Source organism: Typopeltis vanoorti, chromosome 6 (genome assembly GCF_054136105.1).
Source record: "Typopeltis vanoorti isolate ZY-2024b chromosome 6, IOZ_Tvanoo_1.0, whole genome shotgun sequence".
In the NCBI taxonomy this organism is placed as follows: domain Eukaryota; kingdom Metazoa; phylum Arthropoda; class Arachnida; order Uropygi; family Thelyphonidae; genus Typopeltis; species Typopeltis vanoorti.
In genome coordinates this window covers 114,459,064-114,478,320 of record NC_143554.1, presented here as the reverse complement: position 1 = coordinate 114,478,320, position 19,257 = coordinate 114,459,064, and the positions used below count along the sequence as shown (strand labels likewise).

General features: G+C 38.9%; 1 protein-coding gene across 1 annotated transcript in view; it reads right to left on the bottom strand.

Annotated features, from left to right (window-relative positions):
* LOC150105829 (serine/threonine-protein kinase/endoribonuclease IRE2-like) overlaps nucleotides 1-19,257 on the bottom strand; it is a 185,405-nt gene that overhangs the window by 25,903 nt on the left and 140,245 nt on the right. Inside the window, exons 7-8 of the mRNA XM_090394573.1 lie at nucleotides 15,317-15,394; nucleotides 15,147-15,207 (exon numbers count right to left, since the gene is read on the bottom strand). Of these exons, the coding sequence (XP_090250699.1) occupies nucleotides 15,147-15,207; nucleotides 15,317-15,394 (139 nt within the window). The remainder of the gene's footprint in view (nucleotides 1-15,146; nucleotides 15,208-15,316; nucleotides 15,395-19,257) is intronic.

The window sequence follows — 19,257 nt, the reverse complement described above, 5'->3', positions numbered from 1 at the left end:
TAGAATATAGAATTGGGTTAATGTACATGCCATTCTTTATGAAGGTCAGCATGAATTTGTAAAGGGTAGGTCCTGTTTCAGTAATTTACTTGCATTTTATGATAAGGTGATGAGTGCGTTAGATAAGGGAGAATCATATATAGTGATATTCTTAGACTTTGCAAAAGCATTTGATAGATTACCACATGATAAGTTGGTGTACAAATTGCAGAGAATGGGATAGTATAGTGGTTAGATGGATCAGAGATTGACTCTGAACGATACCAGCAGGTTGTGTATGATGGAGCAGTGTCTCAAAAAAAAGAAGGGTGACCAGTGGCATGCCCTAGGGTTCTGTCTTTGGCCCCTGCTGTTTAACTTGTTTGTAAACGATATATCATGTGGACTGACTGTGGATCTTCAGTTATTTGCTGATGATGCAAAGTTGGGAAGAATTATAAGTAGCACTGCTGATGCCGAATCCCTTCAGAAAGATTTGAATAGAATAGACTTTTTACTTGGACAAAAGAGTGGGGCTGTAGTTTTAGTATTATTATTATTATTTTACACCTCCAGGGAGTCCAAAGACTCATCGAGGGAGAGTGTGCCAACAGCATCGAACGATGCATCCCTTTCCAACCTAACCGCGCTCAAACTTACTTAACTGAGCCATTAGTAGCAGAGGCTCTACCAATCGACCAACCTTTGCCGGTAATGGTGAATCCAAGTCTCATCCATAGTAATAAACTGATTCACAAAATCAGTTTTATTCTTGTTAAAATGTACCAAACACTATTCAGAGATTTTCATGCACGTGTGTTTTTGATCTGCTGTGAGCAAACAAGGCATCCATCTTGCACAAAGCCTTTTTATTTGCAATTCTTCATGAAAAATTTTTCCTACATGTTCTTTTGAAATGCCTATAGTCTCAGCAATTTCACGCACTTTGCCTCACCGGTCATCCAATACTATATTGTGTATTGGATGACAGTTGATATACTTGATAAAGGATTTCTGGTGTTGTTACACTTTTTGGACATCCTTCGCATGGATCATGTTCAAGGCTGGTATGGTCACATTTAAACTTAGCAGCCCACATCTTAATTGTTGAAAAATGAAGGAGAAGAGTGCCCATAAACTTTTATGAACTTCGAATGAATTTCTTTTGGCGTTAAACCTTCTTTTACAAAGAATTTTATAACCACACAATACTGAATTTTATCCATTTCAAGGGATACAGACAACACTTTTGCTTCAGATAGTTGTATAAAACAAACTACTTGATAGAATGACTTTCAATTTCACATGGATGCTTAGGACAGATGTATCAACTTAGAAAAAAAATCTTGTCGATATGGTCAAGGCCTTTTTAATATCAATACGTGTAAGGTGTTGCATTTTGGAGTGCAGAAATATAAGGCTGTGTACTATATCAATGGTATCATACTGCAGGTAGTGTGTGGATGTGATTAGAGATTTGAGAGTGATGGTTGACAGTAGACTGAAGTTTAGAGGGCATATTGCTAGTGTTGCAAAGGTTGCACATCGCAGTGCTGCTATAATAAGAAGTGCTCTAACATGCAAGGATAAGGAAGTGGTCGTGCCACTGTATAAGGCACTGATCAGACCACACTTGGTGCTCAGATCTAGTCATCTGGTTTTCATTGTGATGTGGAGACATTTGAGAGGGGTCCGGACACGAGTGATTAAGGTAGAAACCAGTCTGGGTAGTGACCCTTCCCATAATGCATAGCATAATACATGTCTGCAAGGATATGTGCTTTGCATTAGGATACTAAGGCAAGTGATGTGAAGTCCATCGACCTTTGTCATGAGTTTCCCCAGTCCTGAAGATACTTCAGGTGCAAAATTTGTTTGCTTACACTTGGATAAAATATTAAATTAAATATATAATTTATAGTGTAACCAAGTGGAAAAAACTTTCAACTTATTGAGGGAGGGAATATACAACTCTGTCTCCACCACTCAATCCACCAATGCCATCTACTGCCCACCACCACCACTTGTATTTTCACAGACAATCACAAACATCCATACCCATGGTGGGATTCAAATCTGCAGCCTTTTGGCTGGAGAGTGGATAAGCTAACCACTCAGTCAACCAGGCCGAATATGTTATATATATATATATATCATTAATATATAAATTGAAAAGTAGTAGCCCTATTACAGACTAGGGAAGTACAGAGATGATGGAGCAGCGTCTTGTGATGAGTTAGCTGCATTTCACAAGATAAATATGTTAAGTAGAGGTTGGATAGTTTATTATTATTATTATTATCACTATTATTATCATCAGACCTCTGTTGAGTCAAGGCTCATTATGGGAGGTCCTAATGCCATTCACGGAGCTTATCAAACCACGACTTAAATGCATTCACTGTATCTGTATTTGCACCTACACCTCTCCTCTTCATGCTTACACTCTTCTTATATAGCTACCAGATATGTCCTCTTGTTCTATCCCTGTCTCCATACATCCTATGGAAAAAAAAACTCCTCCTTCTCCTCCTATCCACAACTCAGAAAATTGCACTTACCCAATCTATCTTGTTTCATACTTAACATTCCAGAGACCAGAACCACCTCAGTCAATTGTCTCTAGACCTTTTCCAAAAGCTCTTCATACTTTTGAAAACCAGATGACCAAATGTGTGCACAGTAATACATATGCAACCTGATCAAGGTCTTATACAATGGAACCATAATCTACTTACTTCTACATGTCACTTGGTGTATGAAAATGATTGTGGGTGAAAGTGAGTTGAGTTTAAAGAGTAAGGGGGAATAATTTATCTTATTTAATTGCCATGAGGGAGGGATCTAAATAGGGTCTCTTCATATTTATCAAGTATTGGTCAGTTCTTATGGCAAGACATTCTGAGGAAATTCGGTCTATTTTAGTTTTCTGGGAAATCAATAATGGTGACCTTATTGATTTCAGGAGTATGTTTTAATTGTATCTCATGTAACAATATTTCAATGGTTTTGGGCAGAATGAATTGCCTAGTCTAAAATTCACTTATCTTGCTGCAGCCCACACAATGATCGATGTTTAACTCAATCATTAAAGACTTATTCAAGTATACCTTTTGTTTTATAACAAAACCATATACATGAAATGTTTATAAACCTATTGCACATTAGTGCCATGTATAGGACAAGAGGTTAAGAAGAGAGAAAGAAAGAATTTGTTTCTTGAAGAGAAGGTTATAGACTTTTTGGGGAAGATATTATTATCATTGCATGGCACTTCCATGGAGTCCTAAGATTCATCGTGGGAGATCCAAACTATCAACACAATATCTCTTGTACCTCTCCTTGAAACCATTAACAGACAAAGCACTCACAACTGACTCAGGTAACTCATTCGATTTATTCACCACTCGCCAAGCAAAAAATCTTGTCCTCATGCCCTTGCTAATCACACTCTTTACCCAACTTCCAATAACCTGTTGTTCTTCCCCCACTAGCCAAATATGGAAACATTTTCCCTGCATCAATCCTATAAAATCCTTTAAGCAACTTAAACGTTTTTATCATATCCCCTTTTTTGCCTATCAACCCAACTTTTGCAATCCATAAAGCCTCAATCTATCCTCATTGGGAGCATTCCACAGACCACTCACCATCACGGTCCCTTGCCTCTTCCAACTAAGGTGACCAGACTTGAGCACAGTAATCTAAATGTAGTCATATCAAGGTTTTATAAAAAGGAATGAGAACTCCCTTATCTCTGTGCATTTTCTTCAATAAAAAAGTAATCATGTGAGCTACCCTGGCTACTTTAGTAAATTTCCTGGAGTACAGTTCCCTCAATGTGGTACATTGTAATCCCAAAATGCATAACTTTACACTTTTCCATATTAAATTGACATCCATTATGTTTTGCCATACTGTTTATGTGTCCCATAGTTGAAGTACTAGTAATTGCTTGGCCTGCACTTCTTGTGCTAATCTGTTGATGTATGGCATCTACTTCAGCACAAGAATATAGCAGCAACTAACAATACATTTTATCCTATTGGCATCTACCTTGCACCAGAGTAGCCTCAAATGAACCACCTCTCCAGATCTAAAAATACTCCTTAACTCCTATTTTTTTGGCTGAAATTCCTCAGTTACCACACTTGCAACCTCTTACTGAACAACTCCCTCTCTCTCCAGACAGCTAATCCAAAACCATTCAAATGCTTAAAGCTATATGGTGTAAAGTGGAAAAAATGAAATATATGATAGGGTGTTGCTACAAACTTGGAGACTCAATTGCAGGGGATGAAGAAAAGCTTTGCTAATTTAGCCTTATGGGTACTAAAACAAGTGATTATTATGGGTGACTTTAATTATCTTTAATTTCTATTCTATCCAGTCAATGTTTGACCGGATAGAAGGGAAATCTAATGATAAGAATTGAAGAGAAATTTATTGAATTGTTGTGTGACAACTTTCTCAAGCAGCATGTGAAAGAAGGAACTCAAGATCAAAGAGTGTTCGATTTGTTCATAGCGTCAGAAGGGGTCTCTGTTAAAATATGACTATTTTACCACCCATCAGTGACAGTTCATGCTGTGCTTTATTGGGAGGTATCTAATTATACCGATGTTCTCATTAGAACAGGTTACAGCTGAACTACAAAGTTGGAAATTATGATCAACTTAGAGAATACTATCTTTGGTCCCATGGTATCAGTTACTGAATGGGAAAAAGGTCAGCAATGCATGGGAATCTTTGAATAAGTGTTTAAATGAGGTATCTGAATAAATTCTTAGTGTTTGAAGAATAAATAAGTTGGGAGTGAAATGGATGTGCAACTTTATTAAGCAAGAGATGTACAAGAAGAAAATGATGTGGAAGGAAAATAAGAGTGAGAAGAGTTATGAAATACATAAAGCTCAGGTCAGAAAAGTAACAAGTATTGTGCAGAAAGCTAAATTGCAGTATGAAAAGAAACTGGCTATGCAAGCTAAAGGCAATCTATAAGAATTTTATCGTTATGCTACAAGCAAAAGAAAGAATAAATGTGGAAAAATCACTCTACTGAATGCAGATGGTACCGAAGTGTCAAAAGTTAATGAGATTGTTCGGTTAATGAGTGCTCACTTTGCTAAGATATATCAACCAGGTGTATGTAACATGGTACAGTGCTACTGTTACATTGGCTAGGCCTTTCACTTGAGTCTCAGCTCAGGAATGGAAGAAATGTATGATAGTTCCATTGCACAAGGATGGTGCAAAAACTGATGTGTCTAACTACCGACCTATCAGTATCTCTGATACTGATAGGTTGATATCAGTATCTCTGGTGTAGTGAAGATTTTAGAGAAGTTGGTAAGAACTCACATACAGAAAAACTATAGAAAACCAGCTATACTCTGCAAGGAGCGGCATGGGTTTACTAAAGGAAGGTCATGCTTTAGCAATTTGCTCATATTTTATAACAATGTTACAGACAAGTTGGATAGAGGGAAGTGGAATATACTATGATAATATTGGACTTTGTTAAGGCATTTGATAGGATACCACACAAAAGGTTGTTGCATAAACTGGAGAATATGGGATTAGAATATAAATTCTTGACTTGGATCAGTGGATGGTTGACAGATAGATATATAAAAAAAAATCACTGAACAACAATGGCCCAAGGACTGAACCTTGAGGGTCAGTCCTTGGGCCATTGTTGTTCAATCTATACATTAATGACATTAGGAAGGGTCTAACAGGAGTTGCAACTGTTTTCTGATGATGTGAAGATAGGTAGGGCAATCAGGGATGCTACTGATAGCATCTTACAAAATGATTTGAATAGGAAAGAAATTTGGACAAATGAAAATGGCTTTCAGTTTAATGCTAGTAAGTGTCAAGTTATGCACTTTGGCATGATGAGATTTCCAGTGGCATATTATATGAGCAGGGTTGTGCTACAAGAAACTGATGAGATGTAATGATGTTGACATCTTGAGGGATCTTGGCATAATGCTGGATAGGAATTTGAAGTTCAAAGGTTACATAGCAAAAGTTGCAAATACAACTTAGAGGATAATTATGATGTTGAAGCGAACCTGGACATGTAAGGATAAGGAAGTCATTCTGACTTTTTATAATGCCTTGATAAGACCACACTTGGTGTCCTGGATTCCAAAGGGATAAAGAAGCTGTGGAAAAATTGCAAAGAAGAGTTACAAAGATTATCTCTGGACTATGGGATTTAGATTATGAGGACAGATGTCGGGTATATGGATTACAGACTCTGGTTGCCAAGAGAAAGAGGAGTGATATTATAGAAGTCTATAAACTTTTGAATGGGTGTTATAGGATATCATCTGATGAAATTTTTTATTATATGGAAAGTGGGGCATCCATGGAAGTTAAGTTTTGTTTGCAGTCAAGAAAGCGGTAAGAACTAAGTTTTTCTCTCACAGAGCAGTGAATGAGTGGAATAGTTTGCCTTTAGGGATAGTGAATGCATCTAGTGTGAATGAATTTAAGAGAAAGTATGACAGTTGGGTGATTTATAGCCTCCCTCGATGAGTCCTTGATTCCCTGGAGGTCTCAGGTAATAACAATAATAATAAATGCAGTCCATTAGGCATATACAAGTCCTTTTGTCCATCATATTCACTGCATACATCTATAAATGGCAGACCAATCCTTCTGCACAATCTTCTCATTGACTCATTTACAATCACAGCCATTCTTCCCATTCAGTCCTGTCATACTGAGTCAATAGATTCATAATCTTTACTTTCTCACTCTTCTTTTTTGCTTATATCAGCAACTCTTTCATATCTTCTCTCATATTTGCATATTTTATTATTATTACATCACACCTCCAGGGAGTCCAAAGACTCATCGAGAGAAGGCATCTACTCTACAACTCTGCCAGTTTGTCACCTATCAAAACATTCATGCCAGCCGAAACAATCATCTTTCACTTTTCCCATCTACAAACTAACAGTTTCACTAACATGCTTTACCTGTATACCTGGGAAACATACTTTTGCCACTTTCTTATTAAGTACCCTTCTTATCACTGAATTTCCATGCAACATCTTCTTTGGGGCAATTCACATTATGTATTGGAGGTAAATATAGTTTTGCATGCCTTTCAGCTCATTCAATTTGAAACTTTATAAATAAAAAATCCTCTAACATTTAGAGAAATTATTGTTTTACAGTTCAATTTTATGCTTATGCTAAGTTGTTTATACATAAGCAACTTTCAAGACAAATAGAGAAAAATGTGTGGGAAAGACAGGGGGAGGGGAAGAGAGAGAGATTGGATGCAGAAAGATTCAAGGATGAATGAATCTGTTTGGAGTATCATGCATGAAGAACTTGTCAGGCAAAAAAAAAAGGACTATTAAAGGTCTGTTTATGCATAACATATGACCTCTTGCAGTCAAGTCGTTTTCCACTTTACACAGTACTTTGACTTTCTCTCTTGTCATGGTGAAATCCACATATGGGAGCTATGAGGAAAATTAGGGGCATGAACAGATGGCATCAATGGTAGAATCATACGAAAATGAGAATAATAATAATAAGGACCTTAAGATCATTAGCATTCAAGAATGCATATTGTTAAGTGGTATATAACTTAACAAAAAGAATGGGAGAAGAATGTTGTGTAAGCTCTGAAATGTTGGACACTTGACAAATAAATCTGGAAGGAAGAAAATTGTTGGTAGGAATATAGTAAAAATAATGTAAACTGAAGTTTACATTTGTTAAAGATACCAAGTAATTTTAAACCTGGCTTTACTCCATTTCCCAAGTAAGCAAACAGACTAAAAGTCAAGTTTGCGCCTGCAATTGATGCAAGTCTAACTGATCCCACAGGTAGTGCAGGACCAGGGCAACTCGTGGCAGAGGTGGAACAAGCTCCGATCACTAATCTTAATATTTACCCTTAATGACAAAACACATCTCCAAGAAGTGGATGTATGATGTTTTGCATTAAAGGCAAGGGGCCACTACCCAGACCGGTTTCGACCTTTATTGAGGTCTCGTCAGTGGGAGCTAGGCTAGAAATATCAAGATTTAGTCATAAACAGAGCTTGTAAGTATTTTGCCAAAACAAGTTACCATAAGGTGTTTTAACCTTATTACTTCCTACATTTATAATGTAGTATAATACATTTATAATGTAGAAAAATACTTCCTACATTTATATCTCCTCCAGAGATTTTTATTTAATAAGGTTAAAACACCTTATGGTAACTTGTTTTGGCAAAATACTTACAAGCTCTGTTTATGACTAAATCTTGATATTTCTAGCCTAGCTCCCACTGACGAGACCTCAATAAAGGTCGAAACCGGTCTGGGTAGTGGCCCCTTGCCTTTAATGCAAAACATCATACATCCACTTCTTGGAGATGTGTTTTGTCATTAAGGGTAAATATTAAGATTAGTGATCGGAGCTTGTTCCACCTCTGCCACGAGTTGCCCTGGTCCTGCACTACCTGTGGGATCAGTTAGACTTGCATCAATTGCAGGCGCAAACTTGACTTTTAGTCTGTTTGCTTACTTGGGAAATGGAGTAAAGCCAGGTTTAAAATTACTTGGTATCTTTAACATATTTATACCCAAGGTAAAAATACTTCCTACATTTATATCTCCTCCAGAGATTTTTATTTAATAAGGTTAAAACACCTTATGGTAACTTGTTTTGGCAAAATACTTACAAGCTCTGTTTATGACTAAATCTTGATATTTCTAGCCTAGCTCCCACTGATGAGACTAGCCTAGCTCCCACTGACGAGACCTCAATATCGGCATCGGCAGAACGCAGCGGATTCCAGAGACAGTTCCCGAGGACCCCCGAGAAAGCTCCGGCCGAAGGCAGACATCTACCTCTCAAGAAGATCCAGTTTCAACGGCCCGAAAAGAGAGCTCCATGCTCAGATTCCGCAGTAGTACCCCAGCTTTGGTAAGACCTTTTTTTTCTTTTTATTGCCTGTTTTATCCGTCTATTCTGGTATCGCTTTGTTTGCGGCGAGGAACGCCCAACGTTCCTCGATTTTGCCCTCCCTTACATTCCCTTTCTACACCCAGTAGTCAGGAATTTCTGTAACCATGTCGCATTTTTTGCCTAGAACTAGGACGCTCGGTATCGAGCTCACGAAGCCCGTAGATCAGCGGGCGTTAGCGAGAGCTCTAATCGAAATAGTAGGGGCTGAAAATATATACGGTTTTATACCTTATGGGAACAATAGATTTCAAATAGTGGTCAAAAGCGAACAAACAAAAAAGAAATTATTAGAGGGTTTCATTTGTTGTGGACAAACAATCAGACCGTTTCTAGTAGGGAGCCTACGAAAAACGCTAAAAATAACCAGGTTTCCACTAGAATACCTAGAGAATGAACCTGAAGTCAAGAAATTCTTTAGCCAATGGGGGGAAATTCACGAGATTAAAGCAATGGAGTATGCAGACTATAAAGGATGGAAAACAGGAGATGTTGAAATCCAGATTGACATGAAAAAAGAAGTCCCCAATTTTGTTTTTTTTGGGGGGAACGAGGGTAATGGTGAACTACCCAGGTGTGAAAAAAAGGTGCTTTAGATGTAATTCGGAGGAACACCTTGGGGCAGATTGCCCTCGAATACAATGCAGAAATTGCAAATCGTCAAAGCATAAAATGGAAAGCTGTACAGAACCCTGTATTAAGTGTGGGGCTCTGACCCACAAATTGGACACATGTCCGTACAAGACACACTCAGAAGCAACAGGAGGGACCATAACACCGATTAGGGCAACGCCCATCAGGAACCCAGAAAAAATATCAAGGAGCGATTTTCCGGAGCTCGGCCAGCAGGCTGAAAAGGAAGCAGCAACGGAAACGAAAACCCCAAAGATACCCAAGGCAAGCCGCCACACACAGAACATCACCAGCATCAATGTGGCAAACCATGAAGCTTGCAGGAAAGAGGAAGAGGTCACACCCAGCGCCCCAACAAAGCGCGCAAGAGAAACGGAATCACAGGAAAAGAAAAAAGCGAAACAAAGCAGCATGATGTCATCGGAGGACGAAACAGAGACCACAGGTCAACGTCGAACAATAGGCGCAAAGCCCCTCGACAATGACGTTACAATGTTAGAGAGCCTACCCCCAGTAATGGATCAATTGGCACAACCCCAAGTCCACGAAATGGACTCTGACGAAGACAGGGACTCTACAGATAGGCTTGTCATTGTCTCGGATGCTCAAAGTGCAACCAGCTCCCGAGGAACCAGAACCGGGTTTCATAAAACAAACACCAGATAACGCCCCCCCCCATTCTAACACCAACATGGAAGTTAAAATCGCAACTTTAAACATTAACGGACTACGCAACCCCTTTGCGCAAAGCGCTGTCTGGAGGCTAATGTTAACACACAAAATTAATATCCTCCTGATACAAGAAACCCATTTCTATAAGCATTGGGACGTGGAGAACTTCTCAAGAAGCTATCCGGTCACCAGCTACTGGTGCTTCGGGGACGCTCACTCGCGAGGGGTGGGGATACTAATTCGCCCCCCAATCGCGGGGGGGTTCTTCAACGTCCAAAAAGACGCCACAGGACGCCTAGTAACGGTGGACTGGAAGTACGGTGGCCGTACCATCCGACTTGCTGCAGTTTACGCCCCGAACAATCCATACCACAGAAGTGGTTTCTTCTCTGCCCTTGAAAACTATCTCCTGGGAGCAGAACACCTAATAGTTGCAGGAGACTGGAACTGTGTGGAAGACACACGTCTAGACAAAATAGGCGGGAACGCAAACAACGGAACTGGCGGCATTGCCGCTTTAAATCGATGCTGTATAAATTTTGACCTCGTCGATATCTGGAGGCGGAATAACCCCGCCAAAGTAGAAACTACGTGGGGCCGCGGCCAGATATCGACAAGACTAGACAGGGTGTACGTTTCCCAAAACCTGGAACAATATGTTCAGAGGATACGTCACACCGCAGTGCATAACTTGACAACCGACCACAAGATGGTCATACTAAAAATCACGCTCCCAGAGGTGATGGAAACAGCCAGAGGTCCTTGGAGGCTCCCTCCTACCTTCCCCAGTCTTTTCAGCGACCAGCTACAGAACCTCTGTGACGGATGGACAAACACCAACTGGGACTGGGAAAACTGGCTGACCTTCAAGAGGCAGGCTAGGGAACTGTTCCAAAAATGTGGACACGAAAGGGCCTACCAAAAACGCAAACGGCTGAGGGATCTCTACAGGAAACTCGGCTGGTACCGGACAAACGAACGGAGCGGAGTTCCCTGCGGAGATCTCATCAGACAAGTAGAAATAGAACTGCAGCAAGAGCGGCAGAGTAGAGTCGAGGACCTCGACTTTCGAACGAGACTCTATCTCAGACATTTGGAAACACCTTCCGCTGCATTCTACAACCAACAACGGGTGGCGGCTAATGATGAGAAAACGATTCACCAGATCGAGGAGAAGGGCCAGATTTTACGCTCAACCCACGAAATACTCGGTCACTTTCATCAGCAGTATATCGGTATCTTCTCTGACCGGCAGGGCACGGATGACTTCAGTGAGTGGGACGCAACACGTTTTCCCGATCATCTTAGTGCCCTGCAGGACAGGCCGATAACTGCAGCCGAATTAAAGGCCACGTACAGAATGATGAAAACAAAGAAGACCCCAGGACCAGACGGACTGGGGATAGAATTCTATAGATCTATCTGGGAATTTGCATTGGCAGCGTTAATAAACATCTTTAACGAATTCCTCACTTCGGGAAACATCCCCGAGGAATTCGTTAAGAGCCACACCATCTTTATCCCCAAGAAAGACCGAGATCGGACTTTGTCGAATAACTGGCGTCCAATCTCCCTAACCAACGTAGACTACAAGATTTTTGCAAAAATTATCTGCACGCGCCTTAAGGGTGGTATCGAAAAAATAATAACAAGCTCACAGGTCTATGGGATCCCTGGTAGATCTATGGAATTCAATCTCTTTTTTGTTAAGAGACTTGATCAAACTGGCCAAAGAGAAAAAAATACCCCCTGGCACTTCTCTCCACCGACCTGGAGAAGGCGTTTGACAGCGTCAACCACAGGTACTTGCAGAACATCCTACTAAAAACAGGCGTGGGCCCGAGACTTCGGCGTACAATTAAAAACATGTATGCGGAAGCCACGACCCAACTATCTATTAATGGGTTTCTAACAGAACCAATCCGCATAAAGAGAGGGGTTAGGCAAGGCTGCCCGCTAAGCCCCCTCCTCTTCTCCCTAGTACTAGAACCCCTAATCAAAAGAATTGATAACACCCCCGCAGTTAACGGTATTCCACTTCCCCAAGGCTCCAGACAATGCAAAATAGTGACATATGCAGACGATGTAGTGGCTACACTCAGAGACTCTGAGTCCATCTATATCTATCTGCACACGCTGCAAAAATTCAGCATAGTCAGTGGTCTTCGCGTTAACGCACAAAAAACCAAAATCAAAAGTTTCGGAAATTTCCATAGCACTGGACTTCCCTACGGTTTAACGCTACAGACACAGCCTCTAACTATACTAGGCGTGCCCTTTTCAGACACCCTAGCACTACCAATCCAAAAATTGCAGGAGACAAGCAGGGAAAGGATAAGGCTGTTCAAACCAACCTTCTTCTCCTTTTATGGCAGAGCGACAGTAATAAAAACAATCGTCACCCCAATGCTGATGCACACTGTCAATATCACAGGCATCACACTGGCACAAGAAAATAAATTATCAAAAGAACTCCTGGATTTCTTCTGGAATGGGAGAAAACGCGAAGTAAAGAAAGAATATCTACAACTCAAACAGGAAGAAGGGGGTTATGCTCTGCCCGATCACAGAAGCTTGCTACAAGCAAACACGTTCAAAACCGTACGGAAGGCCTTAAACTCCAACCACATTTCTGGCCTACTAATTAGATATTTTATAGGACTTTTCCTCCCCCTCTTTGGGATCACGGACTATGCTGGACCCCGCGCAAGGGGGGTGCCCAAGTGGTACCGTACAGTAGTGAAATCGATCACAACACTCAGAGACAGAGGAATAGCAATCCTCACACACAAACCCAAAGCAGTATACTGGGATTTCTTCCAACTTTCCAGGCGTGATACACCCAATCTTAGTACAAATAATGAAATTCTCTTCAGAAACATCAAAAATAGCTGGGGACAGCCTTTTCATTGGGATCTAGCCTGGAGAATAGCCTACGGGCGGCTCCCGGTGAAACAGGTGAAATCCCGGTATGTACCTAACCCTTGCGACCCATTCTGCGATGTCTGCCGGGACGTGGAAACGGTGGACCACTTCTTTTATTTTTGCCCACCAGCCCAACGCATCTGGCGGAGACTCAGCACAGCATTGGGAATCCCCATGCTGACAGTAGAAGAGGTAGTACGACTACAATTCCCGCCACCAGTCCAAAAAACCCAAAAGTTCACTATCTTCCTAATCAATGTACTAAAATATCACATCTGGAAAGTACGGAAAAAATCCCAGGTACGAGACGCAAATTTAATGTATGCAAGAATAAGAAAAGGTTTCTTTTTCTACTTACACAAATTTCTTGCACAAGAAAGGCACTTACTAGGAGACTTTAAATTTGTGAATCAATACTGCAAACCACCGATAATATGCTTTCTTATACAGGGACGCATCAAGCCCTGTATATCTCTTTAGAACCCAAAAAAACCCACCATCCCCCCCACCCCAGGAAAAAGAATAACCACTCTGTTTCCCCTAGCCACAAAGCTTTCGCTGGCACAGTCTCTTTACTCCAAACAAGGGGGGGGAGAGCTGAGAACCCGGGCGGCGAAGGCTTACTGCGAGGCGGTGCTGCTCCTCGTGAGCGGCATCTCCCGGGCCAGTCTCTTCCCCATTCTAAGTCCCAGTGGTACCAGGTATACGAGTTCCTCAGTAAGTTCCTATTCATTCCTACTTACCGGACCTTAAGTCCCGTTATTTTAGATTTAAAATAAATATTTAAACAAGTCCTATTATTTATATCCTGTTAAAAAAAAAAAAAAATATATATATATATATATATATATATATATATATATATTTACCTGGAATAAAAATAAGGATATTATATCTAGTAACATAAAAAGAACCTCCATTAATACTGGAGTAAATCATTACTTTAGATAAAATAATATGAGAACTAGAGACAAAAGTCTATGTTTAACCTTTTCTGAACAGGTAAATTGAGATTATATGTTACAGACCAATTAGCCAATAAGGCTAAACAGGTTGACTGAGGCCTCTTTTTACTTCCTACTATCCTACTCTATCTTATATCATACTCCTCTTTTACTGTCTGCTGATCCTCAGCATGCTTTATTCTCCAAAGGCCAATGATGAGAGACATGAACTCCCATTCTACCTCAATAAAGGTCGAAACCGGTCTGGGTAGTGGCCCCTTGCCTTTAATGCAAAACATCATACATCCACTTCTTGGAGATGTGTTTTGTCATTAAGGGTAAATATTAAGATTAGTGATCGGAGCTTGTTCCACCTCTGCCACGAGTTGCCCTAGTCCTGCACTACCTGTGGGATCAGTTAGACTTGCATCAATTGCAGGCGCAAACTTGACTTTTAGTCTGTTTGCTTACTTGGGAAATGGAGTAAAGCCAGGTTTAAAATTACTTGGTATCTTTAACATATTTATACCCAAGGTAAAAATACTTCCTGAAGTTTACATTATTACATTTGTAATTCCTATATTCATAATTGATTCTATATAATTGTGATAGTATCTTGTAATATATTTTGTACAATTTAGTACAATTAGTACTATGAGCCTAACTGGCTCATAGTACTAATTGTTCATTTTTTTCCCTCTTAATTGTTTCACCTTCAATATACATAACAAAATGCAATTATGTACAGATGGTACAAAATATATTTAAAAGAAAAAGAAAGTATTATCTGTTTTTTTTTCTGTTTTTTTGTATTCATTTAAGTATTTCAACAAGCAATGGCCTTTATAATTTTCATTCACACTAAATAAATTAAATAAGATACCATGCAATTAAATTGTGATTATAATTTTTACTAACAGAAGTTAATTATCAGAAACATTACATAAGCAGAATGCACTAATCTACATTTTTTAACAAAATAAAATACATTAATTCTATCTTACCCAGTTTTTAGCTTCAGGAAAGCAGTTATTGATAGCAGATATAAAAGAACTATCTTGTTTTCTGAAACAATGCGATATTTATAAGTATTATTTTCATGCATTTCTTTTTTTTAAATTAAAGTTTAAACATATAAGATCTAAAATTACGCAAGAAAAAGATTCATTCTTACTTGTTTTCGATTTCATACAGTCTTGAAACATTTACTAAAAACTGGAAGCGTTTATCAATATCCCAAAAAAATGGATGCCTATAAAAATTATAATTGATTATACAATGTGCAGAAGAAATATATGCACAGAAATCTTTTATCATTAGATTTAAAAATAAATAAATTAAAAAAACAGAAATTTTCTTTCTAAAAAATGTAGAATACTAAACATCTAATATGACATAGAGAGTGGTTTGTGGATGGATTGTATTGATTGAGAGTCTGGTGAATGCAGAAACAGTGAATAATTTAAGGAATGGTTTCAGAGCTGTATGTGTAGCAAGGGGACTTCTCATAATGAAGCTTTTGACTCCATGGAAATCTGACAGTAATAATAATAAGAAAATATTCAACGTATATTTATTGAAGAAAAGAACATAAAAGACCATGACAATGATACTTTGTAAAAGGGATAATATATGTAGCCGTTATTATTTTATACCAAGTGGGAAAACATGTTTTTAAACTTGACAAAATTAGTGAGTCAAAAAAAAAACAAGAACAGAGATGATGAATAGCATGGTTACTGAGCTGTGTGAAGAAAAAAGTATATGGTTCATGTGTGGAGTAAATTTAGAGTGCATACAGTTGGGTGGAAGGTGAGATGCATAGAGACAGGAGAAATGAGTATGAATCAGGATATGTGTGTGTGTGTGTGTGTGTGTGTGTGTGTGTGCGAGAGAGAGAGAGAGAGAGAGAGAGAGAGATTCAGGAGCATGAGAAAAAGAATGTGGAAGTCGATACAAGGGTAAGAAAGTGATTATGGCAGAGCAGACAGAGTGTGAGAGAGAATGCATGAGAATAAGAAGTCCACAAGAAAAAGTACCAGGGGAAATTAGACTGGTTGGACTGAAGAGAGGAGTGTAGTGTTTCCCAAACTTGTGTTCATAATGTGGGACAATATGACATCTGCTTTTTTTGTTATTGTTGTACATAGAACTATAACACTTACTCAGTCATTACTTTATTGTTAAACATATTCTTGCAGCCAGAAAGAAATTACTGATTTATTTTTATATCTGACTCACAAACAAAATGTTGCAAGACCTATATCGCATCAGCACCAAGTTTGGGTAAAAGCTAAGAAGAAAGAAGAAATTTTTCGACATGTTTTTTGAATAGAAGACAGAGCTAAATGGAAGAAAGGAAGAGGAAGAGGAGTTGGTTTCATAAATTTGAAGGTGGATAGCAAATGGATGCTGGCCAGTAGGCTCTTGTTCTTACACTTTTTGAAGAGTGTGAAGGAATGAAATTGGCCGATTCGACAGAGCAATGAAAGTATTTGCAGAATAGGAATAAGTCAGAAACTGAATGCCTGTAAGAGAGGGACTAGAGTTATTGTGTGTGTGTGTGAAAAAGAGAGGGAGAGGTCATCAATTAATTTATTGTTCTCTTCTGAATAATACCAAGCAATGTTAGTGAGGCTTTGGATGCACCACCCCAAATGTGTGAGCAGTATTCCATGTTTGGAGATATTTGGGATGTATAAAGTACCAGTAGTTGTATAAGTGAGAAGTAGTGCCTTGTGTGGATAAATACACTAAATTTTTGTGGCTGCAGAAGCTATGGCAGAAATGTGTTTGCACTAGGAAAGGCTGGAGGTGAAGGTCAGTTCAAGAACAGACATCTGATCATGTTTTGATATCTGAGTGTTATTGAAAATAAAAAGAGGTGATGTGAACTCTTTCTTGCAGGCAATTATATAGGATTATGTTTAGAAGCATTGAAGTCCACAAGGTTATCCTCATCTCATTGAAGAATGAGGAAATCAGAGTTGAAGCCATTTCTTTTGGAGGATCTCTCGGTTTCTAATAAGTCGGACTGGAATATTCGTTGAACAGCTAAGAAAAGTGGAGTGCATTGTTATCAGCATATCTATGGATAGAATTTGAAATCGGTGAAACAGGTAATTTATGTACAGGAGTAAGAGACAGTGGTTAAATTCAGCTAGGGCCCTGCCCTGGAATGTTTTTATGCACCGGGCCTGGACCCAGAACATTTTTCTGTTTTGTGACTTTTCTCCTTTTACGGTAATTAAGTCTGACGCAAAACAGACAGCAATGGCAGGTTATTAAGGAGTGCATATGATTGGATCGGTGCTAACAAAAGATCGCACGACAGAAAGATAAAAGCAAGCCGACAATTGAGTTCAAATGCTAACTGTCTTCAACTGAATTCCAATAATGTGTGAAACTGCCAAAATAACTTTCACTATATATATATATATATATATATTTCTTAGTTTTAACCCGTTCGGTTGAATATCATTGCTGCTGAGCAAACTCACACACATCAAATTAATAACAATAGTTTTTAGTTAGATACTGTGTTTGCCAGTGCAACATATGGTTTTGCTTGAGTCTTCACAGCATAGTTTCTGTATGAGGGGATGTATGATTCATTCATTAGTGTCGTTTTTATCCCAGTTGTTTCTAATTGCACTATTTGTTGAGAAATATATTACACAGAGCGCTTGTGCTTTATTCACTGACATAATAAAAGTACTTTGTTTTTCTTGCCTCTGTAGAATAGTGGCTATTGGGGAGGGCATGTTGTTTACCCCGGGAGCAAGTTACTATCGCCCCGACATGAATGTTGAAGAGCGAGTTCATGTGCGAAACCTTTTAATTTATTTTTTTTGAAAAGTAATTCGAAATAATCAGGGGTGCGAGTTATATGCGAGGGCGAGTTATATTTCAGTAAATACAGTATTTCAACTATGGATAAGTACATTGGTACCTTCTTTAAATGGAGAAATAGCTTGGATGATAGTGATAATACAAAATGAGTTTGTAACGACAATTTGTAATGTGTAGTTTCTGAAGAGAAAGAGGTCTGTAACAAGTCTATAGAAACACAGAATTCCCATCAGTTGCAATGCAATAATATTAATACGCTGAATGAAAGGAAAGATTTGCTGACTTGCTGGACACTCGACCAGTGGATCACATTCAAAGATAACTATAATTGATTATTTTGTAGGAACATTTTTCTGTTTTGTGACTTTTCTCCCTTTATGGTAATTATGCCTACATTATTGTGTTATTATTCAACAATTGTTTACAGTTTTGAATGTGTATATAAAGTCAATATCAACAGTTGCCTGATTACGAATGCATGATGAAAGGGATGGGGAGGTTTGGAGCTTTTCCAGATAGCATACAAAGGTAAATATTTGGTTATTTTATATAGGGCCCCGGAACTGATTCGTTTAGAATTTTACCACTGGCAAGAGCCGTGAAAGTAGAGAGAGCACTGGGGGGAGATATTTCTCCATTGGTGAGGAGAGGAAAGAAAAACATCCACCATGAAACACAGTAAGTGAACAGAGAGGAAGCTGGTAGCCTATTTAAAAAAAAGTGGAAGGCAGGCCATAGAATGGTAGTCTGCTGAACAGACCTCTGTGCCAGATCCAATTAAAGACCTTAGAAATGTAGAGAGATCACATGAGTTTTTCCAAACTTCTCCATTGAGTCCAGAAATGGGTGATGAATGTTAGATCAGCTGTAGATCAAGAGTAGCAAAATCCAGATTGTTAGACACTAATTAGTTTGTGTATTTCCAGGTGGTGTAGAAGTTGGCTGTTGATGATCTTCTCCATAGATTTTGAGAAAATGGAAGTGAGAGCAACTGGATGGCTGGACTTTTATTGCCTTTCTTTGGAATGGGCTGAAATGTAGACCTGGTTCCATGCAGTAGAGTAAATGCCAGTTGAGTAGGAAAGATTGAAGAGCAATATAGAATATGTGTTAATTTCTGTGAGCAATTCTTTATAGTACAATAACTGGTATATGCCATTAGGACGAAATGTCTTGTTAGTATTCAAGTTATTATTATTATTATTAAAATTAATATGCTCAGATAACACTGCACTCATCACAGAACTCAACCATATAAAAAAC